This window comes from Cricetulus griseus, assembly GCF_003668045.3.
Source record: "Cricetulus griseus strain 17A/GY chromosome 1 unlocalized genomic scaffold, alternate assembly CriGri-PICRH-1.0 chr1_0, whole genome shotgun sequence".
NCBI classification, from domain to species: Eukaryota; Metazoa; Chordata; class Mammalia; order Rodentia; family Cricetidae; genus Cricetulus; species Cricetulus griseus.
Genome location: NW_023276806.1, coordinates 91866710 through 91893123, shown reverse-complemented (window position 1 = coordinate 91893123; position 26414 = coordinate 91866710). Strand labels below are relative to the sequence as shown.

The 26414-nt window shown below is 35.7% G+C and overlaps 1 protein-coding gene across 1 annotated transcript; it reads left to right on the top strand.

Annotated features, from left to right (window-relative positions):
- Window positions 1-271: 271 nt before the first annotated feature.
- On the top strand, window positions 272-26236 carry LOC100771682 (arylacetamide deacetylase-like 2). The gene is made up of 5 exons (XM_027391619.1): window positions 272-409; window positions 13096-13318; window positions 16258-16327; window positions 18077-18248; window positions 25634-26236. The coding sequence occupies exons 1-5, from the start codon at window positions 272-274 to the stop codon at window positions 26234-26236; spliced, it is 1206 nt and encodes a 401-aa protein (XP_027247420.1).
- Window positions 26237-26414: the final 178 nt, after the last annotated feature.

Below are 26414 nucleotides of genomic sequence, written 5' to 3'. Positions count from 1 at the left end.
GTTATATAGTTGGAAGAGCCCACTACTCTCATATGTTTTTGCCATTACTGCACACTTTATTAGACTGTAGTAAATTCTGTTCCACAAAGCTGTGCAGTTGCATAACCGGTTTTGACTGTGGCTTGATCTTAGAACTGAATCTCAAGTCATAGTTGCTAAAACCAACATTTTGCCTTAAACAGCTCACCTTGCACCTTTGCCTTACTGCTCCGCAGTCTATATATGAGATGCTGTTGACTATCACCACACTTAAGTTTGGTAAAGATTTATCATGGGGTATAAAACTCTGTGCTTTGGATTCTCTTGTGTTCTATTGGCTTATTTTGTTTATTCACCTGTTCCAGAGAACATTGAAGAACCCTGGAAAGTGAGATTCATGGATGCTCTCATAAAAGTGACTTCACTTGTGGTAATATATATTTTTTTACTAGTGATTTGGGATGCCATGCTATAAGTACATTTGAAACTTGTTTTATTTCAAAGGGTTTGAAAGAGACTCCAGTGTTATCTATGATATATAAACCAGATCATTTTGATGTTTATTTAATCACTAATATGCTTAACAAATTTTCTACAAACAGAGGGACACACAGTGTTTTCTAACACACTGAATGATGTGAAATATAAACATCAGAATAGAAAGAGCAGTATTGTCTGAAGGCAGTATTTGGAAATTGTTAGGAAACTTGGATATTCTTGATGCTTTTGACAGTATCTAGACTCATATGCTCTCTGGAATCTCACATATTACCTCCATCAAGTTTAAAAATTTTGGTGAATTTTAATCACTATACTTTTAGTTATTTTCTCCTTTAATGTAACTCTCAAACTTTCTGTTCACAGCTTTGTGAGGCCTCCAAATAAATTTTGATTTGGGTTTATTTGTCAAAATAAACTACCTTAGCAGTTTCCCTATGATGATAATGATGCTGTCATTGTATGTTAATACAGCTAATATATTTCAGTTAGATGAAATGTGTGTTTAAGTAACATACAGAAATAATAGTGACATTTATTATATTTTATCAGATCTTTTTAACTACATCTGTGTGGAACAGTTGACTCTGCTGCCTGGGTTTGCAGTAGTCTGTTGTGATACCTCATTTGTAATACCTGATGGAAGGCTACACTGTGTACTCATGAATAGAGATGGTTGGCACACTTCTTGACATGTCTCAGACACCCACAGCAACTCAAAAGCCACCTCTTGTGATATGCTGCTGTATTATCTTTCCTGAGTTCTAAGTTTCTGGAAATCAGACCTTCTTTCTTTTTTTTTCTTTTTGGCAGTGATATAACTTATACACAAGAAGACTACCTCTGTCCACCACAAAGGACACACTAGTTTACAATTAACACAGCCATGCTTCTGTCTGGAAGCCTTATGGATACAAAGATACTAGGAAGCTTAGGCAGAAGACAGGAGAAAATAAGGGATTCCAGTGAATGAGGCAGATGAGGAAAATTCTACCTAATGCATCTGGACACCCACCATATTTTAGTTTCAGAATTCAACATTTACTTAGTCATCCTGGAGCCATTTTCTTTCTCTACTAAGCCATGTTTCACTTTGTTTACTGGACAGTATGAGAAGAGGTGCATGAGCCAATGCCTGTAAGTAGAGAAACTGCTACATCTTCTCTGAGGCTCTCATGAGCATATGGACTTCACAACTGACACCTTGTCATTGATAAGAATGTATTCTAAAAACATGCAGTTGTTGAACTTGAATTTTATTCTTTCAAGTTTCAAAATAGAATGACACATGCGAAGTATATATACATATATATTTTTACATATATATACATATATATACACCTTTCTTATATATGTAATATAGGAACAAAATATGATTCTTTAAATGGACATCCTAGTGATTGAGAATAACCCACTGGATTTCAAACAATATGTACTTGTCCTTTCCTCATCTGCCTCATTCACTGGAATCCCTTATTTTCTCCTGTCTTCTGCCTAAGCTTCCTAGTATCTTTGTATCCATAAGGCTTCCAGACAGAAGCATGGCTGTGTTAATTGTAAACTAGTGTGTCCTTTGTGGTGGACAGAGGTAGTCTTCTTGTGTATAAGTTATATCACTGCCAAAAAGAAAAAAAAAAGAAAGAAGGTCTGATTTCCAGAAACTTAGAACTCAGGAAAGTTGAATTATAATAGCTCACTTTCCATAAAAGTGTATTTTAATATATTTTATGAAATAAATTTAACAGACTTGATAAAATGATGTAAAAATATTAAGTACTCATCTTTAATCCACTCAAATTATATAAAGTATAAGGTAGGCAAGAGCACATCAACTTTAATTTTGTTTTACTTTTTATTTTTGAGTTTGTAATGTAATCACATTTCTCTTCTCACTTTCCTACCTACATGGCCTCCAATATACCATTCCGTGTTCTCTTTCACATTCATATTTTATATTCATATTAATTATTGTGGCATATATATGTGTATTTTACATACATATATTCTTGAATAGAACATGTTCAACCTGAATAATGATACTTGTATGCATGCTTCAGGACTGACCATTTGGTATTGGATAAGCAAATCATGTGGTCTTTGCTTCAGAAGACCACCTCTCCGGCTGTCAGCCTTCCTCAGTTGCCAATAGATCTCTCTCTCTCTCTCTCTCTCTCTCTCTCTCTCTCTCTCTCTCTCTCTGTGTGTGTGTGTGTGTGTGTGTGTGTGTGTGTGTGTGCAGTTGAGGCCTTATGAGCTTTAGCCTGTCTACATTGGCATGTTTGTCTATTGGAGCTATTCTTGTTGGGCAGACATGCTGGAGAGACACTTTATTGGTGAAGATTCTGGCATAACTAGGATAGACAATCGCACAGTAAATCCTCTGACTTTTTGTCTCTTAAAATCTTTCCACCTTCTCTTCCTCAATGCTCCTTGGTCTTTCTTAGATATGGGGGTGTTTTGTAGATGCACCTAATGGGAATGAGCTCCACACCTCTTCATTTTGTTTTGTTGTGGAAAGAGAAGTTTCCTTGATGAGATGTGAAGACTATACTTATCTGTGAATATAAGGACAGATGTTTGGACTGTTGGTAGGAATTTACTGGCTAGGTTGATTCTCTTCCAAGATTCATAACTTCACTTCACTTGCAAGATTCATACTGAGGGGTTAGCTAGGTTTCCAGTGCCACCCAAGCTTCCCTGTTTTTGAGTGAATACAAGTAAAGAGACAGAGAGTTATTGGTTACTGCTAAGGCATGTGTGCCACTACTACTCTTAGTGTCATTATGCCATGCTGGTTGTTGATGTGGTTCATAGGAATCATATGTAGGTATGACTCTTCTTTGCTTCCCTCATTTGGAACCTGGTGTGCTGCCTTCTGATACGATGAAAGCTAGTTCTCAGGAAGAGGACATTCAGGTCAGTTCCAGTTCATGACTCTCTGGTCTCTGTTTCTTATATTCATGATATCTTCAGCAACAGGATCTTACTTTCCACCTCTTAGCAGTAATAAAGACAATGGTGATAGGATGAATGTTTGGTAGTCTCTTGGACCACTGTGTCCAACAATTCAAAGGAGAGCATCTTATGTCTTACCTGGGGTTTGGGTTATGTAGTCTTTAATTCTTAAAGGAATCACTGACATCCCAGATGAAAAATGTTCATTAAAATTTCACATGTATACTTATACACAGAATTATATGCATTATAGTTTTCTGTATAGTTAATAGTATTATTCGTGGTAGCCTTTTCAGATATCTTTATTGCTGTTTTATCTACATCCCTATTTCTTTTGTATTTCCCTCCCTCTTTTCCCATTTCCCCTATCACGTGTACCCTGCTATTTCCCTCCTTGCCTTTTCTGTGTTTACTTCTCTGAACCACATAAGTATCAAATGAGGGTAGATCTTAAATAGTTTGGTTAATTAAGTTTGTTTCTTTTTTCTCAATGGTAAAATGAATAACTACACTGTAGCATTGGCACTAAGTATCTAAGAAAGTATATGTTTTTTAAAATTTTTAATTTCAATTAGAAAGAAAATTGTTATATATGTCAATCCTAGGTCCCTTGCCTCCTCCTCTGCCCCCCTCACAACTAACACCCTACCTATCCAATACCCTTTCTGATCCCCAGGGAGGGTGAGGCCTTCCATACGGGGTCTTCAAAGTCTTTCATATTTTTTAGGATGGGTCCTAGGCCAACCCCCTTGTGTCTAGGCTCAGGGAATATCCCTTCATGTCGGATGGGCTCCCAAAGTCCATTCCTATGCTAGGAATAAGTATAGATCCACTACAAAGATCCCATAGATTTCCAAGGTCTCCTCAGTGACACCCACATTCAGGGGGTCTGGTTCAGTCCCATGCTAGTTTCCATGGCATCAGTCTGGGGACCAAGAGCTTTCCCTTGTTCAGGTCAGCTGTTTCTGTGGGTTTCACCAGCCTAGTGTGGACCCCTTTGCTCATCAGTCCTCCTTCTCTGCAACAGGATTCCAGTTCAGGTCAAGGTTTAGCTGTGGGTGTCTTCTTCTACTTCTATCAGCTTCTGGATGAAGGCTATATGATGGCATATGAATTAGCCATCAATCTCATTATCAGGAGAGGGCATTTAAGGTAGCCTCTCCTCTGTTGCTTACAATGTGTCATCTTTGTAGCTCTCCAGACATTTCACTAGTACCTGATTTCTCTTTAAACCTATAAGGTCTCTCTCTATTATATTATCTCTTATCTTGTTCTCTTCTGTTCTTTCTCCAACTCAACATCCCTGCCCCAACATGTCTTCCTCACCCCTCCTTTTCTCCCCTTCTCATTCTCCTAGTTCCCTCTCCCCTCCCCCATGCTCCCAATTTGCTCAGAAGATCTTGTCCTTTTCCCCTTCTCCAGGGGACCATGTATGTTTCTCTTAGAATCCTCCTTGTTTACTAGCTTCTCTGGTAGTGTGGATTGTAGGCTGGTAATTCTTTACTCTATGTCTAAAATCCATATATGAGTGAGTACATACCCTGTTTGTCTTTTTGTGACTGGGTTACCTTGCTCAGAATGGTTTCTTTTAGTTCCATCCATTTGACTGCCAATTTCAAGATTGTTGTTTTTCTCTGCTGTGTAGTACTCCGTTGTGTAAATTACCACATTTTCTCTATCCGTTCTTCAGTTAGGGGTATCTAGGTTGTTTCCAGGTTCTGGCTATTACAAATAATGCTGTGATGAACACTGTTGAACAGATGTCCTTGTTGTATGAATGAGATTCTTTTGAGTATATGCCTAAGAGTGGAATTGATGGATCTTGTGGTAGACTGATTCCGATTTTCCTGAGGAGTCGCCATACTGATTTCCAAAGTGGCTGTACAAGTTGGCACTCCCACCAGCAGTGGAGGAGTGTTCCCCTTTCTCCACATCCTCTCCAGCATAAACTGTCATTGGTGTTTTTGATTTTAGCCATTCTGACAGGAGTAAGATGGTATCTCAGAGTTGTTTTGATATGCATTCCCTGATGGTTATGGATGTTGAATACTTTCTTATGTGTCTTTTAGCCATTTTAGATTCCTCTATTGAGAATTGTCTATTTAGTTCTGTACCCCACTTTTTGATTGGATTATTTGGTGTTTTGGAGACTAGCTTCTTGAGTTCTTTGTAAATTTTGGACATCTGCCCTCTGTCAGATGTGGGGTTGGTGAATATCTTTTCCCATTCTGTGTGCTGTCGTTTTTGTCTTGTTGACAGTGTCCTTTACCTTAGAGAAGCTTCTTCATTTCAGGAGGTCCCATTTAATAATTGTTGTTCTCAGTTTGTTTGCTACTGGTGTTATGTTCAGGAAGCTGTTTCCTGTACCAATTTGTTCAAGGGTATTTCCTACTTTCTCTGCTAATAAGTTCAGTATGGCTGGATTTATGTTGAGGTCTTTGATCCATTTCACTTAAGTTTTGTGCATGGCAATAGACATGGATCTATCTGCAATCTTCTACATGCCAGCATCCAGTTATGCCTGCACCATTTGTTGAAGATGCGTTCTTTATTCCATTGTATAGCTTAAGCTTCTTTGTCAAAAATCAGGTGTTCATAGGTGTGTGGGTTAATATCAGGGTTTTCAATTTGATTCCGTTGGCCTACCTGTCTATTTTTGTGCCAATACCAAGCTGTTTTCAGGACTATAGCTTCGTAATAGAGCTTGAAGTCAGGGATGGTGATGCCTCCAGAAGTTCCTTTATTGTACAGGGTTGTTTTGGCTATCCTAGGTCTTTTCTTTTTCTATATGCAGTTGAGAATTATTTTTTTAATGGTCTGTGAAGTATTGTGCAGGGATTTTAATTGGGATTGCATTGAATCTGTAGATTGCTTTTGGCAAGATTGCCATTTTTACTGTGTTGATCCTATCTATCCAAGAACATGGGAGATCCTTCCATTTTCTGATATCTTCTGTAATTTCTAAGAAAGTATATGTTGCCAAGCATCATTCAACAATGTCTGGAATTTTAGCTAATGAATTATTGAGAGTACCTACATTTGTTTTGTGACTAGAGATAAGAAAGGTATAGAAGTTAAATTTATATGACATTTTTATTTGATTTAAAGTATTTTCGTAATTACTCAACATGACAAAATATTATTTCCAATTTTATTATATTTTATTATTTAAAACAGATTTTATCTTTAAATATATTTGATGATATGCTTCCCTTCCCCTAAATCCTTCCAGATTATCTCCCTTTCATACCCATGTAACTTTAAATTCTTTCCCCTAAAACAAACAAAAGCTCAATATAATATCAAAACCCCTCAAACCAAGAAAACAAAATAAAATCACCATTTGTATATAAGAAGTCTACTGATTTTTATGAGTTAATTTTGTATCCAACCACTTTGCTGAGAGTGTTTACCAGCTGTGATTCCCCTGTAAATTCTTTTTTGGATCACTTATGTATACTATCATATAATCTGCAAATAGTGATACTTTGACTTCTTCCTTTCCAATTTTTATCCCATTGATCTCTTTAAATTGTCTTATTACTCTAGCTAAGACTTCAAGTGCTGTATTGAATGGAGAGAGTGAATGACCTCATCTTCTTTCTGAGTTTAGTGGAATTGCTCTGAGTTTCTCTCCATTTAATTTGATGTTGGCTATAGGCTTGCTGTAAACTGTCTTTCTTATGTTTAGTTATGATCTTGTATATCTCCAGGACTTTCATCATGAAGAGGTGTTGTGTTTTGTCAAAGGCCTTTTAGGCAACTAATGAGATGGTCAGTTTTTTAATGTGTTTGTTATGGTTAGTTTGTTTATGTGGTGGATTTACATTTATTGATGTTCATATATTGAAGTATCACTGCATCTCTGGCATGAATCTTACTTAATCATGGATGATCTTTTGATATATGCTTTTATTTGTTTTGCACGTATTTTGTTACTTTTGCATCTATCTTCATAAGGGAAATTAATCTATAATTGTCTTTCTTTTTTGAGTCCTCATATAGTTTGTATATCAAGGTAACTGTGGCATCATAAAATGAATTGGCCAATATTTCTTTGTTTGTATTTTGTGAAATAATTTGAGGTGTATTGGGGTTAACTCTTCTTTAAAATCTGATAGAATTCTTTACTAAAATCATCTGGCCCTGAGCATTTATTTTGGTTGGGAGACTTTTAATTCATACTTCTATTTCACTAGGTGCTATATGTCTATTTAAGTAATTTATTTGTTTTTTATTTAATTCTGATAAGTGGTGCCTAATGAGAAAATTATCTATTTCTTTTAGATTTTTCTAATTTGAGGGTTTACAGATTTTTAAAAAATATCCTTATGACTCTCTGAATTTCCCTGGTATCTGTTCTTGTCCTCCTTTTCATTTCTGTTTTGGTAAGTTAGATATTTTATCTCTCTGCTGTTTAGTTAGATTGGATAAGGATTTGTCTGTTTTCTTGATATTTTATTCATTTTATTGTTCTCTTTGTTTTTGTTCTATTGATTTCAGCCCTGAGTTTGGTTGCCCTCAGAAGGGCAGAGACTGCATCTTCAGGAGCAGAAAGACTGTGACAGTTATTTACTATTATTTGTGTAAGCGCTTCCCTAGTAAATACCGGTTTATTGTTTATCTTGGGTCTTGTGGACTCATTTAAACTCCACCTTCACCCTAAAGCAAAGCCAGTAAGAAAAATCATATTTTCAACTGTGCAGCCACTAACATCAACTGCAAGCAAGTAGTAAGTCCATGCTGAATGTTCTATTGTTTTGAAGTGTCCTAAGCCAAATAAATTAGTTCACCATCTTTAAATTCAACCTTACTCAAGTTATTACAGAATGAACAAAATATCAGGAATGACCTCTACCCTAATTCCTCTCAGAAACTTCTTGAGAGGAATCTCTACTATCTGCAATTCTTTTAGCATTCTTGTCTGCCAAGTCTCACAAGAGTACCCCATTAAACTCTACTTGTAGCATTCTAAGCCTTTTCTAGCCCAAAGTAAAAATTTTTCCACATTCTAGATACATATGAATTTCAAGAGTCTCACAGACAGATTTGTACAGTGATGGCCTGCTTCTATTATCAATTTTCTGTTAGTTACATTTCCTATTTGTACTGTAAAATATCTTTTTATCTGTGCTTAAGGGAAAAAGTATTTATTTTGTCTCACAGTTTGGAGGTACCATCCATCACCTCAGGTACATCACATATGACAGGAGTTCCTGGAAAAAGGTAACATAGCACTGTGTCTTCCTTTAGGAAGAAGAGGGTAATAAATTGGACTGTACAGTTTTTATTCTTTGTCATATTTTCCTGGCAATTTGGGATCTAGCACATGCAATGTGCCCATCCACATTTAATGTGCATTAAGAAAAATTCCTCAGAATCATGTTAATACTATAAACCTATCTAGAAAATGCTCAGAGTCTCCTTTCTTAGGCGGTACTATGTCCTATCAAATGGACAATATAAGGAATCACAACTGGTTACTCACATCTTCCCTCTGAAATAAAACTTTTAAGCCCCCCGCCCCCCTCCAAAAAAAGATTTGACCCTACATGAAAGAAGGTAGGTCGTTTGGGGCACACTTTGCCATCATAGAGGTCCTATTGGGATCGCTTCAATCTGTCCCTTTGCTTTTGGCCATCATGTGGTAAATGTGACTCTGACCTAGAGCATCCATTCCAGGATATACTCTGCCACTCTATACTTGAAGAAACATGGTTCCAAGACTGTGATCTGAAACCTCTGAGAATGTGAAACAAACAAATCATTATCCATTTAAGTTGGTTACCTGATGTGTTGTCACGATGAGAGCAATCTGACTAACATACCAACAAATAGCTTATGTAGAAATATCACAATTGAGTCAGGTGAAGAATAGAAGAAAGGGTATGTGATAGGTAGGGTTTTAGTTGGGGGGTGGTAGGGGAGGACGGGAGGGAGAAGGTATTGTCATGTAAATCAATCTTGTTTCTAATTCAAATAAAAATGATAAAAAAGAAATATCACAATTAGGATATGGAAACAACTCCTCAAAGTAACTTTTCTTGTGTACTCTTGTAATAAACCTCTCACTGTTAACTCCCAATAACCATGAACCGTAACTGCTTTTGTAGTTGACCCTCTGTACAACATCATCTAATAGAGTCATTGGAATCATGCTACATGAAGACTTTGAACTCAGCAGATTTATCTTTTTAATTAGCATATAATGTAATATGTTTCCTTATGGTATTTTCATGCACACTTTTTAAAATTCTATTTCACCACTGTCCTATCTGTTTCTTTCATCCCCTGCCCCTTATCTTTCTCACCCAAGTAGTCGCCATTGCATTTTAAGTTCACATATATTCTTTGTTTCTTCTGTATTTCTTAAGTCTCTTTTTCCATTTTACGATCCTCTTGCTAACATCATAAGTTTAACTCCACCTTTGCACATAAAAAGCATTAAATTTAGGGTGTGCATATGATAGAATGCTTGCTGTATTTGGTTTCCTGTTACTGGAATAAAGATTACTTAAAGAATAGAACAAGAAGATAGATGGCTTTGAATTGGTAATAAAAATAATTCATTCCTGACATGACTGGGGTGGTCATGAAATCTCATTATTTTTATCTTAAGACAAGATATAGTATCCAAGTTGGCTAAAATAAAAATAACCAGGGATTACCATTAAGATCTTAACTAGTAAGTGGCTATCCCTCTGAGAAATTTCCCTACTGAAACTTTAATGGTGAAATGGTCACTTTCTCAAGAGACCTAAGACATTGTTGCTAAGAATACTGAGATTTATGTCTACTAAGCATAAAAAGATAATAAGTATCTATGGCATTTTTTCCAAGACACAAAGACACAAATAGTTTGGTAACTAAAAAGAATGTCTACTTTACAAATTCTTAACAGATATTTTTAAACATATGCATGGTATTTCTATATATGCATGCATTGTTTTTAGTTGAAACTTCATAATATTTAAAAAACTGTTGAATGTGATAAACTACAGTTCTGATACTATCAACAGTACCTGTCACTTCTCAAATATTATTCCTATACAACTGCCATGTTGATCATCTACTTGTTACATTCTTCCAGAACTTGGAATTTTTATTTTATTCTGTTATTTCAATATATGATTTATTAGTTAATTATATAGAGAAGACCATATGTACCATTGACAAGGACAAGTGGTAATCATATTGTTCTTGCAGTTTAAATCTGTGTAATATTGATCAGACAAAGGAATTTCTAGAGTCAGTACATTCACCTTTAATGTAGATGGGTATAATATCTGTATGGATTTGTAAGTTAGCAGCATGAGACAGACACAACAGTATATTCTAGTCACATAAAAATTATACACTGGTTTAATTGAAATTGGTCAATAATGTCATAGATAAACTATCAGGAATACTAAAGAAAGCCTGACTTCAATAGTATAAATAAAATGTGACTTCTTGTTTCTTCAAGTCATCTTAAGAACAAGAGAAGATGCTGTTTTATAGCTGAAAAGGGGAACATGAACTATGATCAATGTATTTACTGAATAACATTTTTAAACATTAAACTAAGCTAGAGATGATGGAGACAGCATAGTGGGTAAAACACTTGCTGTGCAAACATTTGAATCTGCCCTTAGGACTTCAGAACTCACAGACTGTTGGTTATGATAGCATGCATCTCCTACAGTAGGAGGGGACATGAAGACATGAGAATCACTGGAAGCTCCTGGGCCAGAAAGATTGGCACGTAGAGTTGAATCAATTGAACCTGTCTTTAACAAGTCCAAACGATAAGGACCAAAACCCAAGATTATACCTGACTTCCACCAACACACATAGTCAACAGTCTTCGTGTTTACACACACACACACACACACACACACACACACACACACACACACACACAGACAATTTTATAACACAGAGTTGAGAAATCAAAATGTAAATATTAGAATTTGTATAGAATGTCATTTTCACCTAATTTTGTTTTAGATAAAACTGCAGTTAGGAATTACACCAGTGCAAGATATATTGACAAATCTGGTCAAAATAAATCAGAGTACTATTACTTTCAAACACTGAATACTTAAGATTATTTTAATTTTTATTTATTTATTTGTGTCTTAAATTTTTCCTCTTAAAAATAGTTCTTTAATAATTGTCTACAATGACTTCTGACCATATTTACCCCTCCTGTAATTCCTTCCAGATTCACCCACACTTCTTTACCTAGATTTGTGTCTTCCTTCTTTACCCCCATTCACCTAGTCCCCTTCATCATGTGACCATACAGTGGATGTGCCAGGGAAATATCCTTAAAGAAAGGTTACTCTTCTTCTCCCAGTGTCTAAAAATTACCAACAGATCTTAGGCTAAGTGTGGCATTTTTGTGACCATCTTCTCTCTCCATGGTAGGCATTGGTCTGACTTTGGCTTGTGCAGTCCTTGTGCATGCTGTCACAATTACTGAGTTCATTTATGACACTACCATATTGTGTCTGCAAGACACTGTTTCTTTGTATCTATTAAGTATCTTTGACTTATATAGCCTTTCAGTACCTTTTCCTGCAATAATCTCTGAGTTTTGGCAGGAGAAAAGGCAATAGATATGTTCCATATAGATGCAATCAAATAGATATCAGACTTGAGTATTCAGTAGTCTTTTACTTTGCTCACCTTGGCCCATTTTGCCTTTCTGTGTTAATCACCATCTACTGCAAATAGAACTTTCTCTGATGAGGACTGAGAGATGTACTAATGTGTGGGTATAACAATGCATCATTAGTACTTAGCTTAATAGTATGTACACTTAATAGAGAGGCAGTAGTAGGTTCATCCCTATAGCCTATGCCCTGCTATTCACAAATTCATCACGCAACAATGGTGTCAGGTATGAGTTTTGTCTTGTGTAATGGAACTTAAATCCAATAAGAACTTTGTTGGTTATTCCAATAATGTTCAAAGGGCTATTGCAAGATTGGGCAAGTCTTGCCAGTCCAGTGACTATTGTAGTTCTCAGGGTTCACTGTTGGATAAGATTGGTGATTGCTTTCTTCCTCTGAAAGTATGCTTCATAACTTACAGCCCTAGAAAAGCTAGCAAGTGGGGATGAAGTTTACAGGTCAGTAGCAGCTTAAGATCGCTAAGCATTTATTTCTTTATTTATTGTTTGTTTGTTTGTTTGACAGATTCATGAATTTACTTCATGAATTCTCTTCTCCCACCCCTTCTGAGCCTACAGGAATTCTCAAAAGATTCCCCTCTTACTTTCATTATTTCACTCTTTTGTGTGATTCAACGAATTTAATAGAGTTTCTTGCTTGAGCATTGGGAAGAGATTATTTGCTATAGCAAGGGTAACTCATTAACAGACTTGCAAGAAAATGACTCATCCTTCTTATTAGCCTATAACGAACAATATTTTCTCAAGAAGACAAAGGATTTTATTGACCCATTCCTTAACCTTGATAAATTATTGGTGAACTCAAACTTGCTCAGTTCTGATGCAGATAACCACACTGAGGTTTTCATGCTACCAAAATAATATGAGGATGTAAAAATCAGTCTAGAGTATCATCACACTGTCTATCTTTTATCATTGTATTTATGTGTATTTATTGTTATTAAAATAAAAATGTATAATATTTAAATTTTTCTTTTTTATAGGCCACATTATTTGAAAACATAGGTCTTATGAAATATGAAGAAGTATTCTTAACTGCATCAGCAATTCACCTTACAAAACCAATTTCAGATGAAAACATTACAGTGATTGACACAAACTTTAGTGATATTCCTGTTCGTCTGTACTTGCCAAAAGGGACATCTGAAAAGCAGAGATCAGCTATAATATTCATTCATGGTGGTGCCTTTGTATTGGGAAGTTGTAGTAAGTGTATTTTTAATGTGTGTGTTGTTCATATATTCATGTTGACATAATTTCTGTATGCCTTGTATCCATAATTTGACAGCATACTTGTCATGTATTACCCAAATGTTGATTTGGGTAATACATGCATCTTAACAAAGATACATTGGAATGTATGGGTCATAGATCACAAATATTTCTTTGTTTACACCATGGAAAGTAAAAAATCAAGTAGAAATAAGATGGTTTATTAGAAAAACATATTTTTAAATAAATATATTGATATCCTAGATTTGAAAATGCAACCAATAAGCATAAGATTTAGATTAAAATAACCTAATCACATAAATAAGATATATATTGAACTGAACCAAGTGTTTAAATTATTGTGTCTGAAATAATATAATCACTGCCATACTTCAATTATAATTGTTTAAGTTGTAGATTGTGATATAACAATAATTTAGAGGCTAGAATCCAAATTATAATCTTTTGTTAAAATTGTAAAATAAAGTAAAATAAAGCTGAGTAATCAGTTCCTGTCTGGATATTAATTCAGTAGCTAAGACAGACACACAAACACATACAGACACACCCACACATATGAGCACACACACACACCATTTTAGACTTTTGATGACTTATGGGTTCACTCCATAGCAATATGTACTTAAGAAACAACTGATAACACTCTTTTCCTCAAAGAACCTATAGCTTAATTATTATATCCACTATTTTGTCCTCATAAACTAGAACATCTCAAGATAAGCAGAAATACTATTGTGTTCAGCTGGGCAGCCAACCAAGTAAGCATTGTTAAGATAGTGTTTTAGTGGTGAAGAAACAGATTAAGGAATGTTTCAAAGTCTCACAGTTAGAAAGGGAGGAAGCAACAGTCTGATCAGCAGAAATCAAGGTATTCAAGCTCTTGCTCCTGCTGAGCAGGCCATCTATGCTCTCTCTGTTGCTGGAAAATGCCACCTCTCAAAAGCAGTTAGTCCATCTGTTTTACTTCAATGACATTTCTAAATTTCCATCCTGTTTCCGGCCTTAGCCACTACTTCCAGCACATAAGTCCATATGTTTGACATCTCCCAGGCCACTACTCCCCTTTCCCATTTCACACTTATTGGCATCTTACTGGAATCTTAATGATCCCCTCTTCACTACCCTCTACTTATATCCTGGGGAAAAAAACATGGTTATCTTTTGGTCAAGTGAGTCTCTCTGTTTTCCTTGGGCTATTTCTTCCAAATCATCATCAGATTTGTGTTTCTTCTACCTGCAATTGTACCCCCTTTGTTGACTCCTAAATGTATACTGTGTCTTCTGCCTTAACCTCTGTTTCTCTTTCAAGTTATTATGCTATCATGTTTTATTTTCTGACACACGTTTCCATATACTGCAGTGTCTGTCTGTTTCTCTTATGATTCTTTATAAGCTGTGTAATCTGAAAGTGACCTGTGCCTTTTGCTGCACTAATATTCTTTATTGTTACATTGAATGAATGAAATTTCTTTGCACTTCCCTTTTCTCCATAACTTTATCCATTCATTTGCAGCTACAACTATAAAACAAAGAAAAACTAAAACCATGTGGAAATAAGTTATTGTTTAGACTTTACAAATACTAATAATCCTTAGATTTTATTATTACATGTTTTAGGTGTTGAGCCTACATGTTCTTCTACTTTATTTTTTGCTGTTCCCGCCCTAGCCCTCGTGTCCATCCTGTAGATATTGGCCTTGTTTACCATCTTTACCATTGTTGCTGAATTTAAGTTCAATAAATTCAACTGTGGACTGGGCTGCATACCTGGTCATTTGTGTATCACATGGATTCCTTGACAGATAGCATTATATTCTTTTCTCAAAGATTAAATGGGGATAACACAAGAACACAATAAATGCAGCTATCCCCCAGTAATGACAACCATGCTCTACTTTCACTCTTTTTTAGCTCCTACACTTTATGACATGTTCTGGACACAAAATTTTGAGCATCTTCTTGTTCTTGTCCACACTATGTAGATTATCATTTATATTGTCTCCTGTTCTTTCACTTCTGCTTGCTCGCCACCACTTCTTTATTTCTGTTACCTTCTTTTTCAGCCTTCCATAATGTGAAAATATGGCCACATGAATTATTGATAAACATTTCATGAATAGTATTCAATCTTGATAAATCTTTTGTCAACTATTGGAGTATAGATGCACACATTTTGTTATTTTGTCCACTTTCTGTCTCTGCTCTCTGTGACTTTATGCTTCAAACATGATTAGCTGCAATGTTTCCCCAAGCTGTGAATTCTCAGTTACACATTTGCTAAAATATAATTCTATTTTTCTTTTATTTGTTTTCTGGCAATTATTATGTTTTTTTATGTTTAACATGACAGATAGCAATTTATGCTTTGGAGGTGGATTAGTATATGTTGATAATTAAAAAGAATCTTGGCATTACCTTCTATTAAAATTTTCAGAAAATATTTTCACTTCTACCTCTTTTAAGTTTATTAACTATTTTTAATATGGTTAACTTTTGTAAGGAATTACAAATGTACAAGTACACCCTTATTTGGTTTTAATGAGAATATAAATTGTCACTTCTATACAGAAAGGTAACCTAAAGTTTAGTTATAAGATTATTAAATATGTATGGCCCTCTGTAAATATGTAAGCTGCAAAAGAAAAGCTCAGTTGTTTTAATTACACCAAATAGTATACCTTGCCTTAAGTAAGTTGATACCCCTTCATTGAAAAGTTCCTAAAAAGAATAACTATGGTGAATCTTTGAATTTGTGAAAATTATAATACTGTCTACAATATTATCATCAACTTAATTTCAGATTTTCTAATACATCTACCAAGAGTCTTATGAAAAATGGTGGTAATGAGTTGCAAACAATCTTTTTTCCCCCGGACTCTGACACCATTTTATATTCATTTCTTTCATTTCAGAGATGTCAGCTTATGATGACCTGAACAGATGGACAGCAAACAAGCTTGATGCTGTTGTTCTGGGAATAGAGTAAGAGAATGATAATACTTCTTATCATAGCCTTTCTAGGTGCTTGTCACCAAGCCATCAAATACCCATATCCTATGGATTTTTGTTTACATTAATTTTCTTATGATTTTACTGTTAATGTATACTCAAAGGCATCAGTCTGAACTTTAATTTCTGTCATTGTAGAACAAGTGTGAGGCCAGAGGAATAAGCATCTTTGTTAATACAGCTATGAAATCTATGGGACTATTAACTCCAGGATTCTAAAGTACCTAATTTTACCTGCAAGTAACATTCCTTGGAAGTTTATTCATTATATGTTTGAGACATTGGGTGTCATGGGAGCTGTTTATAAACATTGAGTGGGGTTAGAGTTGTTCTTGGTTCTAATTCTATTAGGTGAAAGTTTTTGAATATTTGAACATTTCAAGATATTACCCAAATGATCAGTCTTAATATTTCATGACATGACTTTTGCAAACATTTACAATAATAGAGCAAAAATATGAATAAGTGCTTATTACTTTAGGACTTCATTGTGTTCTCTGAACTACTGAGACTCTCAGCAGGAGGATGAAGAGATTGCTGCACATCTTTCCAGTTCCTTGATGAACAAAGAGATATACAGAACTGTCGACCTCAGACAAAATCACTCTAAAGAATTTCATGGTTGAGGGTATATTGGGGGCAGATAGGATATACTAGAGAGATCAGTTCTGTCTTGCTCTTAATTACTTCAAAATGGAACCAGACAAATTGCTTAAGTTTTAAGAAATATCTAAATTGTGACAGTAAATATGCAGTGCCTTTAGTTACTGCTGCTATTTTTTTTGATTTTTTGAGACAGGGTTTCTCTGTATTGTTTTGGAGCCTTTCCTGAAACTAGCTCTATAGACCAGGCTGGCCTGGAACTCACAGAGATCTGCCTGTCTCTGCCTCCCGAGTGCTGGGATTAAAGGTGTGCGCCACCAATGCCTGGATTATTTTAACTGCATTTAACCCAACATAATTTTAGTGAAAGGTTTTTAAATAGTGAAATTTGTTTAAAATTTCTACAGGTTACATTTTAAGGTGTTGGCTGTTCTTTACCTTGAAGAATATTGTTTATGTATTATTATGCTCAGATCAAGGTAATTTCAAATATTCCAGGCACAGATTAAAATATGAACACAAGGACCATCTGATAAACATTGCCTTATATATAATCATGCGAATAGTTCACCAATTCCCATGGATTTAAAGGGAATAGAGTTAAAAAGTGAGATAGTCAAATTGAGTTATAATCCTACGATGGAGCACAGACACACACCACTGAAGACAAGCAAATGCAACAGTATTTTAGTCTTATTTCAACCTTATGAATCAATTGAAAAGTTTTAGTAAATCCATTGGTATAAAATATTCATATTTCACATTCTTCAAAATAGTCATATTTACTATTATATTCTCTGCATTTAAAATATCTCGATAATTCTAACAGTGATTCTGAATTGTTTTTGAGTCACCAAGCACACTGAGGTCACTGAAGCACACAGGCTTCACAGGGAGAACTCACCTGTCTCACTCATTCCTCCTTAAAACCAGTACCTGAAATCCTCAACTGGAATCTACTCCTCACTTTTAAGACAGAAGTTACTAGTGAGCTTAGGGTTAATTGGTGAGACTTATGATTTATGATTCAAAGTGTATCTGTTGGTGAGAGTGAGAGATATTTAGTTGTATAGTTTTAACAAGGGCTTTGTTGTGTTTTTACTTGATTTACCTCTACAGCTACAGACTTGCTCCTCAGTATCAATTCCCAGCTGCCCTTGAAGATTGCGTTTTTGTGATCAAGTTCTTTCTCCAGGATAAAGTCCTTGCAGAATATGGAGTGGATCCCTCTCGCATCTGCATTATGGGAGACAGTTCTGGGGGTACCTTGGTAGCAACTGTGACTCAACTGGTATGTTGTATGTATTATATTTGTTTTAATCTGAACACAAAAAGCTGGTTTTAGGTGTAATTGCATTACTTTTAAACTTCTGTCTGTGAAATTTGAAATAAACAAGATAGATTATTCATTTTGATGAACATTAGCTTTATATGTGGCTTTGCCTAATGCTATGGAAGCCGGTTTTTACAATCCTACTATTTTAGGGAGTAGGAGGCAGTTTCTGGGCACTGAACCCAGAGCTGTGTGCTTGCCAGGTAGACACCCTACCACAGGATTATGCAACCTTCTCTTTTAAAATTACTATTTCAACATTGGCCTTTGATACATTTCCCTGTAGTTTGTGCAGGCCTTGAACTTATGATCCTACAGGTCTAGCAACTCAAGAACCATGCTATGTCTCTAATTCCAGTCCACTGTATTTGGTGTGCTACAAATAATGTTGACATTCTTAGCACTAACAAAATAAAACAGTCGTGTGGTAAAATAAAAAAGAAAGAAAACTGTCTAACCCTATTTTAATAAGCAATTTTTTTGTTCACAACTTACTGAATTTACAAGGAAAACTGTTTAAAAAACTCAATATTTTTGTATCATTGGAGTTGATGAGTAAATTAGTTGCTCTTTCTTCCTCTGAAACTAACCATCTCACAAGAAGAAACTGAAGGAGAAAAAGGAGTTATAATGGATCCTGTGTTGAAATGTTCAGTGAATCATAGCAAGGAAAAGGTCTGGTAGTGACAGTTGTCTATCACTGTGGCTGATGGGAAGGCTGCTTGTTCTTATTTCCAAGTCTAACATTCAGAAAGAGGTATTTGCTGGTACTCAGCTCCATTTCTCATTATTTCTCCTTTGTTCTCCTGAAGCTCAACCCATATGGAGGTGCCTCCATGTTCAGGGTGAATCTTTTTCCCTTAGTTAAACCCTTCTGTGATACTCTAGAGATACTTCCAGGCATGTGCTTTAATCTCTTACATGATTTAAGTCCAGGAAAGTTGATATTGATGAGTAGCCATGTGATAAACATGTAGATTGTCAAAGATAACATATCTCGATATATAGTCTAATGAAATCAAGATACTTAATATTAAAATTCTTGCTGAGTATAGCTAAATAACCATTCTCTAATAGGTAATATTTTAAAAGTTATCTCAGTCAAATATATGACTCATATGCTCCCAAATGCTTTTGTAGAACAAAATTGTATCTTTTCCATTATATAGATTAGCTTCTTTTAATAAAATAGATGTAGTCTCAAAATTTGTATTTATTGAATTTTACTGAATACTTCCAGGTGTTTCTGTTTTTGTGAAATTTTTTTCTAACCATTCAACCAATATATTTCCTTCTTCAAAACTAATTAATTTATTTGAAGAAAACCATCTTTTTAATTATTCAACTATTATAAAATTCCAATTAAATGCCATCTCTTATAATCCAAAAATACTCAAAAATTTTTTCTTTAATCATTTTATTATTCTGTTTGATAGAGTCATTATTGCACAAAGAAACAATGTCCTAAAGCAGATCATGGTTTTCTAACATAAAAACAGAAGATAAATTACTAGAATATAAATCTGTGTGTTTGTGATTTAAAAAATATAATTTATAAAACGATTTCATTTATAAAGTGCAAAGAGTTTCTTGGGAATCCCATTTCTTTCGTATTTAGTTTTATTATATAAACACAGAATATTTGCACGAGTGGAAAACTAATGATGTTTAAGAATGGAGAGACATTGTTTAACCCTCTTCATAGGCATTAGAAATCTTAATATGAATAAGGTTCATGTCATAATCATATTGACAAAGATCTTTTCTTTTACACAGATAAAGGTGCATGTCTTTCATTAGCAATAAATTATAATATTTTACTGTATAAGTAAAAAGTACATATAATTTAGTTCTTTAGGGTGTCTGCTTGTCTGTTCTTGTTAATTTATTTTACAGAATATTTTCCTTTCTTTTTCATAATTATTATTTGTTGGCATAGATAATGAGCTTTGTCTGTGCTTGTCCTTTAAGACATTGTCTACATTCTCTATGAATAATATATTTCTGATTTTCAAGTTTTCTTTCATCTGTCTCATTAAGAAAACGTTTAACTCATGAAAGGTATTGTGAGTTTTACATGGCAACATGAATGAAATGATATGACAGGTCCTCTTCTCATCTGCATGATTCACTGTGCTGTCAGAATTCCTTTGCACAAACCCAAATAACAAGAAATTACCAAGACTGTAGCAGCTGAGCTTGTAAATAAGCCTGAGGTCCCTTGGCTGCTCTTGCCTCAGAGTGACACTATTCTAAACTTTGCGACTGAAAACTAACATAATGATTTAGAGATTTAAAATGGGTACTTCACTAGGGAGCAGCACTGTGATGTTTTCATATGAAACCTAAAGTTCACAAGGCTCTGCCAAGTCATTTAGAAAGGTAAAAGAATGATGAATGGATTAGTTAAGTAAGGATAAATGATAGTTACATGCTGTGATGGCTCAGAAAGTGTCAGGAGTAAAAATTAAAACAACAAAAAACAGAACTAGCGTGATGAATAAAGATATAACTTTGTATTTAACAGAATAAGCTTTAAGGGGTGTGTGTGTGTGTGTGTGTGTGTGTGTGTGTGTGCACATAAATAGCATAATAGCATAAATAGCACACACAAACACAAATATATATATGTATATATATATATATACATACATATATATATATATTCATTCTATCCTAGCATTCAAGGGGCAGAAGCAGGCAGATATCTGAGTTCCAGGTCATCCCAGCATACAGAGTGAGTTCCAGGACAGCCAAGGCTTCATAGAGAAACCCTGTCTTGAAACACACACATACACACACACACACACACACACACACACACACACACACACACACACACACACACAGAGTGTTTAACATACAATGAGGAATGATCATTGGTACACTGGGATTAAAGAAAATTGCTCTTTAGTTTAGGAAGGGATTCTCTTGTTCTTGTTTGTTTTTGTTTTTCAAGACAGGGTTTCTCTGTGGCTTTGGAGGCTGTCCTGAAACTCTTGTAGGCCAGGCTGGTCTGGAACGCATAGGGATCCACCTGCCTCTGCCTCCCAAGTGCTGGACTTAAAGTTGTGCATCACCACTGTCCACCAGAAATGATTTTCTGAATTAGGTACAATAAGCACAAGTGTATATGATTATGGCAAAACATACTAAAATACATGGGTTAGTTGTTGTCAGAATACTAACCCTCTGGTTGTAGCTGGTAAAAATTCATTAACTTTTGACATTTTAATCCTCAGCTGATTGACAAAAGTCAATTTTGCCTGTGACTTGAACTAAGATAAGGAAAACTCTATGTGCTTGATTAACAAAAATACATGAAGAAAGGCCTAGGGCTGGTAGATTATAATATTTTTAACAAAATGAAATTACTGAGGACTAGAAAATAGGCTCATCAGGTAAAGGTGCTGGACACACATATAGTACATTAATAATAAATAAATGTAATATAGTTTTTTGAGAAAAATAAGATTATAAAAGAGACACATCAGCAACAATGATTAGGGGATTAGGAGCATGTACTGGAGGGCTCAGAAAAGAAACCACTACACAGAGCTACCGTGGTGATTTTTCTCTGTTGTGCTGGGATGCTAGGACCCACAGTGCTCCTACAGCCCTTATGCTGCCTGCTACATTTTGTGCCCCATATTTCACCACCCACAGTGGGAGCCTTATGTAACCTTGCTTTACTGCTACCCAAAATGCCTTTGCATTTTATTGGAGTGGCTACTAAAATTCTGTTAGAATGTATGGAAGAGAAGTCTATAAGTCAAGCAGTTTAAGACATCATGTTTTTATATCCCTCTTTACAAAATCCTAAGTTTTCTATATTTGAAGAGATTGGAGTTAGTCTGACAACAGCACTGTTTTTCATTCCAAGGTTCTGACAGTAGGGTAATTGGAAGAAGGTCTCAAAGACTTTACAGAGTATTAGGCCTTCTTTTGATTCTGTGGTAAGGGTGATGCCCCTCCCACAGTCCTGGTGCAGTGCCACAAAAGGCTGTCAGATGTGGAAATACCGTGAAGAGCAGAGATGTGGCTACCAGGTCTTCTTTCTGTGCTCCAGGGTTCAGACGCTTTGGCCCAGAGCAGACCCTGTGTCCATTTGACTTGCCAAAGTCAAGATTTCCATTGCGGCTCCTCAGGTCTTCAGTGTCCTAGATAAATTTAGGCACTTCCAATTCTTCCATAATTGTCTAACTGCCCTCTTCAGTGAAAAGAGACCCTTAACTGGTCACCAGTGTCTCTCTAGGGGACTTGGCATAGGATATTCTGAGACTGATTTAGTGTACTGAGACCCACTCTTTTGCAGTTTATGATGAAAACATAGGTATTAATGAGTATTCATGATGTTTTTATTTGGAAAGATTTTATGATAAAGTTTAAAAAATGATTTCTTAGTAGCAAAGACAGATGTTGCCACCGTGAAGTTTTACTAGCTTTATTACATGTTACAGACATCAGAATTATGCAGTGAGAATGCAGCTGACAGTTCTTGGAGCTAACCCATGGGATCATTTTCCGATGGAGGAGGTCAACACACAGGGTGGTGGGAGTACTTGTTTTACGAATAGTCACTGTCCTTACTGTAAATTCCTTGTGAAGTCATAGCACTCCTTTTTGTGGTACAATTCATGCCAAAAACTCCAGCATTGTATTAATCAAATACTGTGCACATTTTCCCCTGTGCATTGGTATATTGAATGACTCCCTTCAGGTATTCCTGATCCTGGCAAGAAAGTAATGGCAGTCAATACCCTTACTCTCTCAACCAGGTCTTTGTATGAACTTAGAAGTCTGCCCCACTGCAATTATCTTCCTTGGCAGGTAGTTGGTTAGTGTTAGTATCCAAAGCAAAGAGACCTCAATTGAGACATTCACAGATGCCCAAGGACAAAACTTACGTCTAAAGTTGTTGAGCCATAGCTCTCCGAGAGAGAGAAAACAAAAGTGTCCTGGATTCACTGTGCCAGGAGATAGGAAAGTACTGTTGCAAGCTAACCTCATATTAACCATAAAGCATGCCTATTCTTCACTTGCCAGTCCACTAACAATAGATCTATGTCTTACATTTGTAATTGGGCACTGTGTCCTTCCGTGTCTGGTTGAGGTTTTGCTCCTATGGTCTGGGACCCTTGTGTTGCCACGGTAAATGGCTCAGATCCTTATCACTTTCTCTAGGCATGTGCTTTTGACCAATGAGAGAAATTTCTCTATCACTTCAAGGCTCCTGAAGGAGAAGTTTTTAGAATGGAAAAGAAGCTAGAAGAAGAAGCATTGGGGATGTTAGAAGTAGGAGAGGATTATTAGTGTAGAAACAGAATAATAAAGAGCACATGAAATAAAGAACGTGACCCTCAGATTGGGTGAGAAGTTACTATAGAAATCTTTTAACCCCTCCTTTGCTCCTCAGAAGCATTTCACCTTTGGGACCCTGGGTAGGGTTTGGAGCAGGTCTCATCGCCTTTACAATTACAGTGCTGTTAGGGAAAAAACAAACAAAAAAACAAAAGAAAAAGAAAAACAGGATTGAGTCACTCAGGACGGCACAGGAGTAGCAAAGTTTGAAACCCAGACAGTCTCCTTCATGATTCTTCCCTTTAGGGCAGGGTGTTAAGGCTTTTTTTCCAGCTTCTTTGATTTAATGGTTGTGGAGTTTTCACCTACTACCAGAACTGTTGTCCTGTTTGCTGTCCTTTAAATGTCATAATGTTCATATAATGTCTCTGTGTGGGGTGCACATGTTTGTGTGAGTATATACATGTGTGTGCACGATCATGTACATGTTCATGAATGTAATCATAAATGTAGGAGTCAGAGGTTAACTCTTGGTGTCTCCCTCTCTCTTTTTTACCTTATTTTTGAAATGTGGTATCTCACAGAGCCTGGAGAACACTGACTCAGCCAGATTGGGCGGCCAGTTAACTATGGGATCCCCTTGTGAAAACCTTACCCACATAATGCTGGGTAACAGCTTTTTTCTGCTATGCCCAGCTTTCTTGTTCTTGGCCATCTGTCCTCAAGTCAGCATATATTTTACTGACTGAGCCATATCCTCAGACTCTGATTTTACTAATTTCTCCTTTCCTTCTATATTTACATATAAAATTAAAAAGCTAAACTAAGGCTTAACCTTGCTGTTCCTCAAGTACAAGAGTTTGTGCTAGCTCACTTGGAGGCATCAATCCTACTACATATGAAGGAGTTAGCACATGACCCTGCCTCAGTTGTGACACTATGCTTCCGACTGACTTTTATGCTAATCTTCAGACACTGTCTTTTATTCAGAAAAGTCCTGTCCCAGAGTCATTATGAAGAATAAGAACAATGGAAAGATTCTCTTAAGGAAAGTTTTTACTCCTTCATTTCTTTCTGAAGTTGCAGGACCTCTTTTCTATTTTACTGCAATTTGAAGTTGGTAAGATGGTTAAACTTGTGACGAGCTGATGAGAATTTCAAGGATTTCTTTCATTTCCTTTGCTTTTGTGAGGTCACAGGCTTGATATCACTTTGCAAATCTTGGATACCCAAAGCACAGCAGTAGATGCATTCACTGGTGCACAGCTTCTGTAGAGAATGGTGATGTTTAAGTACTCATGCTCACAGGTGAAGGTTAGGTTCACTACTGCAGAGTGCACAAGAAGAAAGGAATGAGCTACACACTCCTGTTATTTCAGATAAGTAACAGAGGCTACACGTGAAGTATCCCACATCCTTTTCTGCTCTTCAGGTTTTGATAAATTATTTTCTATATCTTCTATCATTTCTAACACACCACACTATTTAGATAAACATTAAGTATTTTCTTTAGCATGCCAAGTTCAATTTGACTTTACTTTATATGTGAGTTTTGGCAGTTGTATCTCATTTTACTTGTAGATTTTGTTCATTATATTACTTAGGTCAAAAATTCTTTTAGGAAAACTAGATTTTGCAATGTGTGCTTATTATTAGAGCACTTGGGAGACCGAGACAGAGGGACACTAAGTTGCACAACATGACTTTATTATAAACAATAAAAGCTACATTTCTAAGAAAAACAAATGTGCAAAAATCCAACATCAGAAATATAGTCATCCAGTCATCATTACTAGGATGTGACTGCTCATCTTCCTGTTTGGTTGACATGTGTCAATCAATGTGTGAGCCACAGAGTATAAATTGTTTCTGCACAGATGACATTGGAATAAGATACTCTCGTGTCTCTCAATAAATGTGTAAGTGTTGTGAGAAAGATCACTAGTGTTTCAGATTAAAATATTTACTTGTCTCATGCTATTAAAATGAAATTGCAAATTGTTTGAAAGCTATTGATTCATTAATATCCATTATATTTCTAGCTACAGAATGATCCAGAATTTAAAGACAGAATTAAGGCACAAGCTTTGATATACCCTGGTCTACAATCACTTGATACTTTTCTGCCATCTCATCGAGAGTATGAACATGGTCCAATTCTGCCCAGGGAGATGGCAATTAAGTTGGCGTCCCTATATGTGACTGAAGACAAAGCTCTGCCCCAGGCCATACTGAGAAATGAGCACATGCCACCAGAGTCAAGACATCTTTTCAAGTTTGTTAATTGGAGTGATTTCCTTCCTGAGAAGTATAAAAAGAACCATGTTTACACTGAGCCAATTCTTGGAAATTTGAATGCTTCCTATCCAGCACTTGTAGATAGCAGGCTGTCCCCTTTGCTAGTCAATGACTCTCAGTTACAGTGTTTGCCATTAACTTATATCCTCACATGTGAACATGATCCCATAAGAGATGATAGTCTCATTTACATCACACGGCTTAGAAATGTTGGGGTTCGAGTTACTCATGACCACATAGAGGAAGGAATCCATGGAGCCCTGTCATTTACCAGAGCTCCAGTTTTTTTACATCTAGGATTAAGAATAAGAGATAAGTATATTAGTTGGCTAGAGGAAAATCTATAAATCAATGGTAAATGTATCTAGGCAGTTAGTAAAGTAACCTGAAAGTTATGTTTTGAACTGTTGTATGATGAATGAGAACAAAATGATCTGGCTTTAGATAAAGCTACATTTCAATTTGAATGAAGATTATTTTGTACGTTTAAGAAAATTACTTAATCTTCTCAACATCAAAAACATT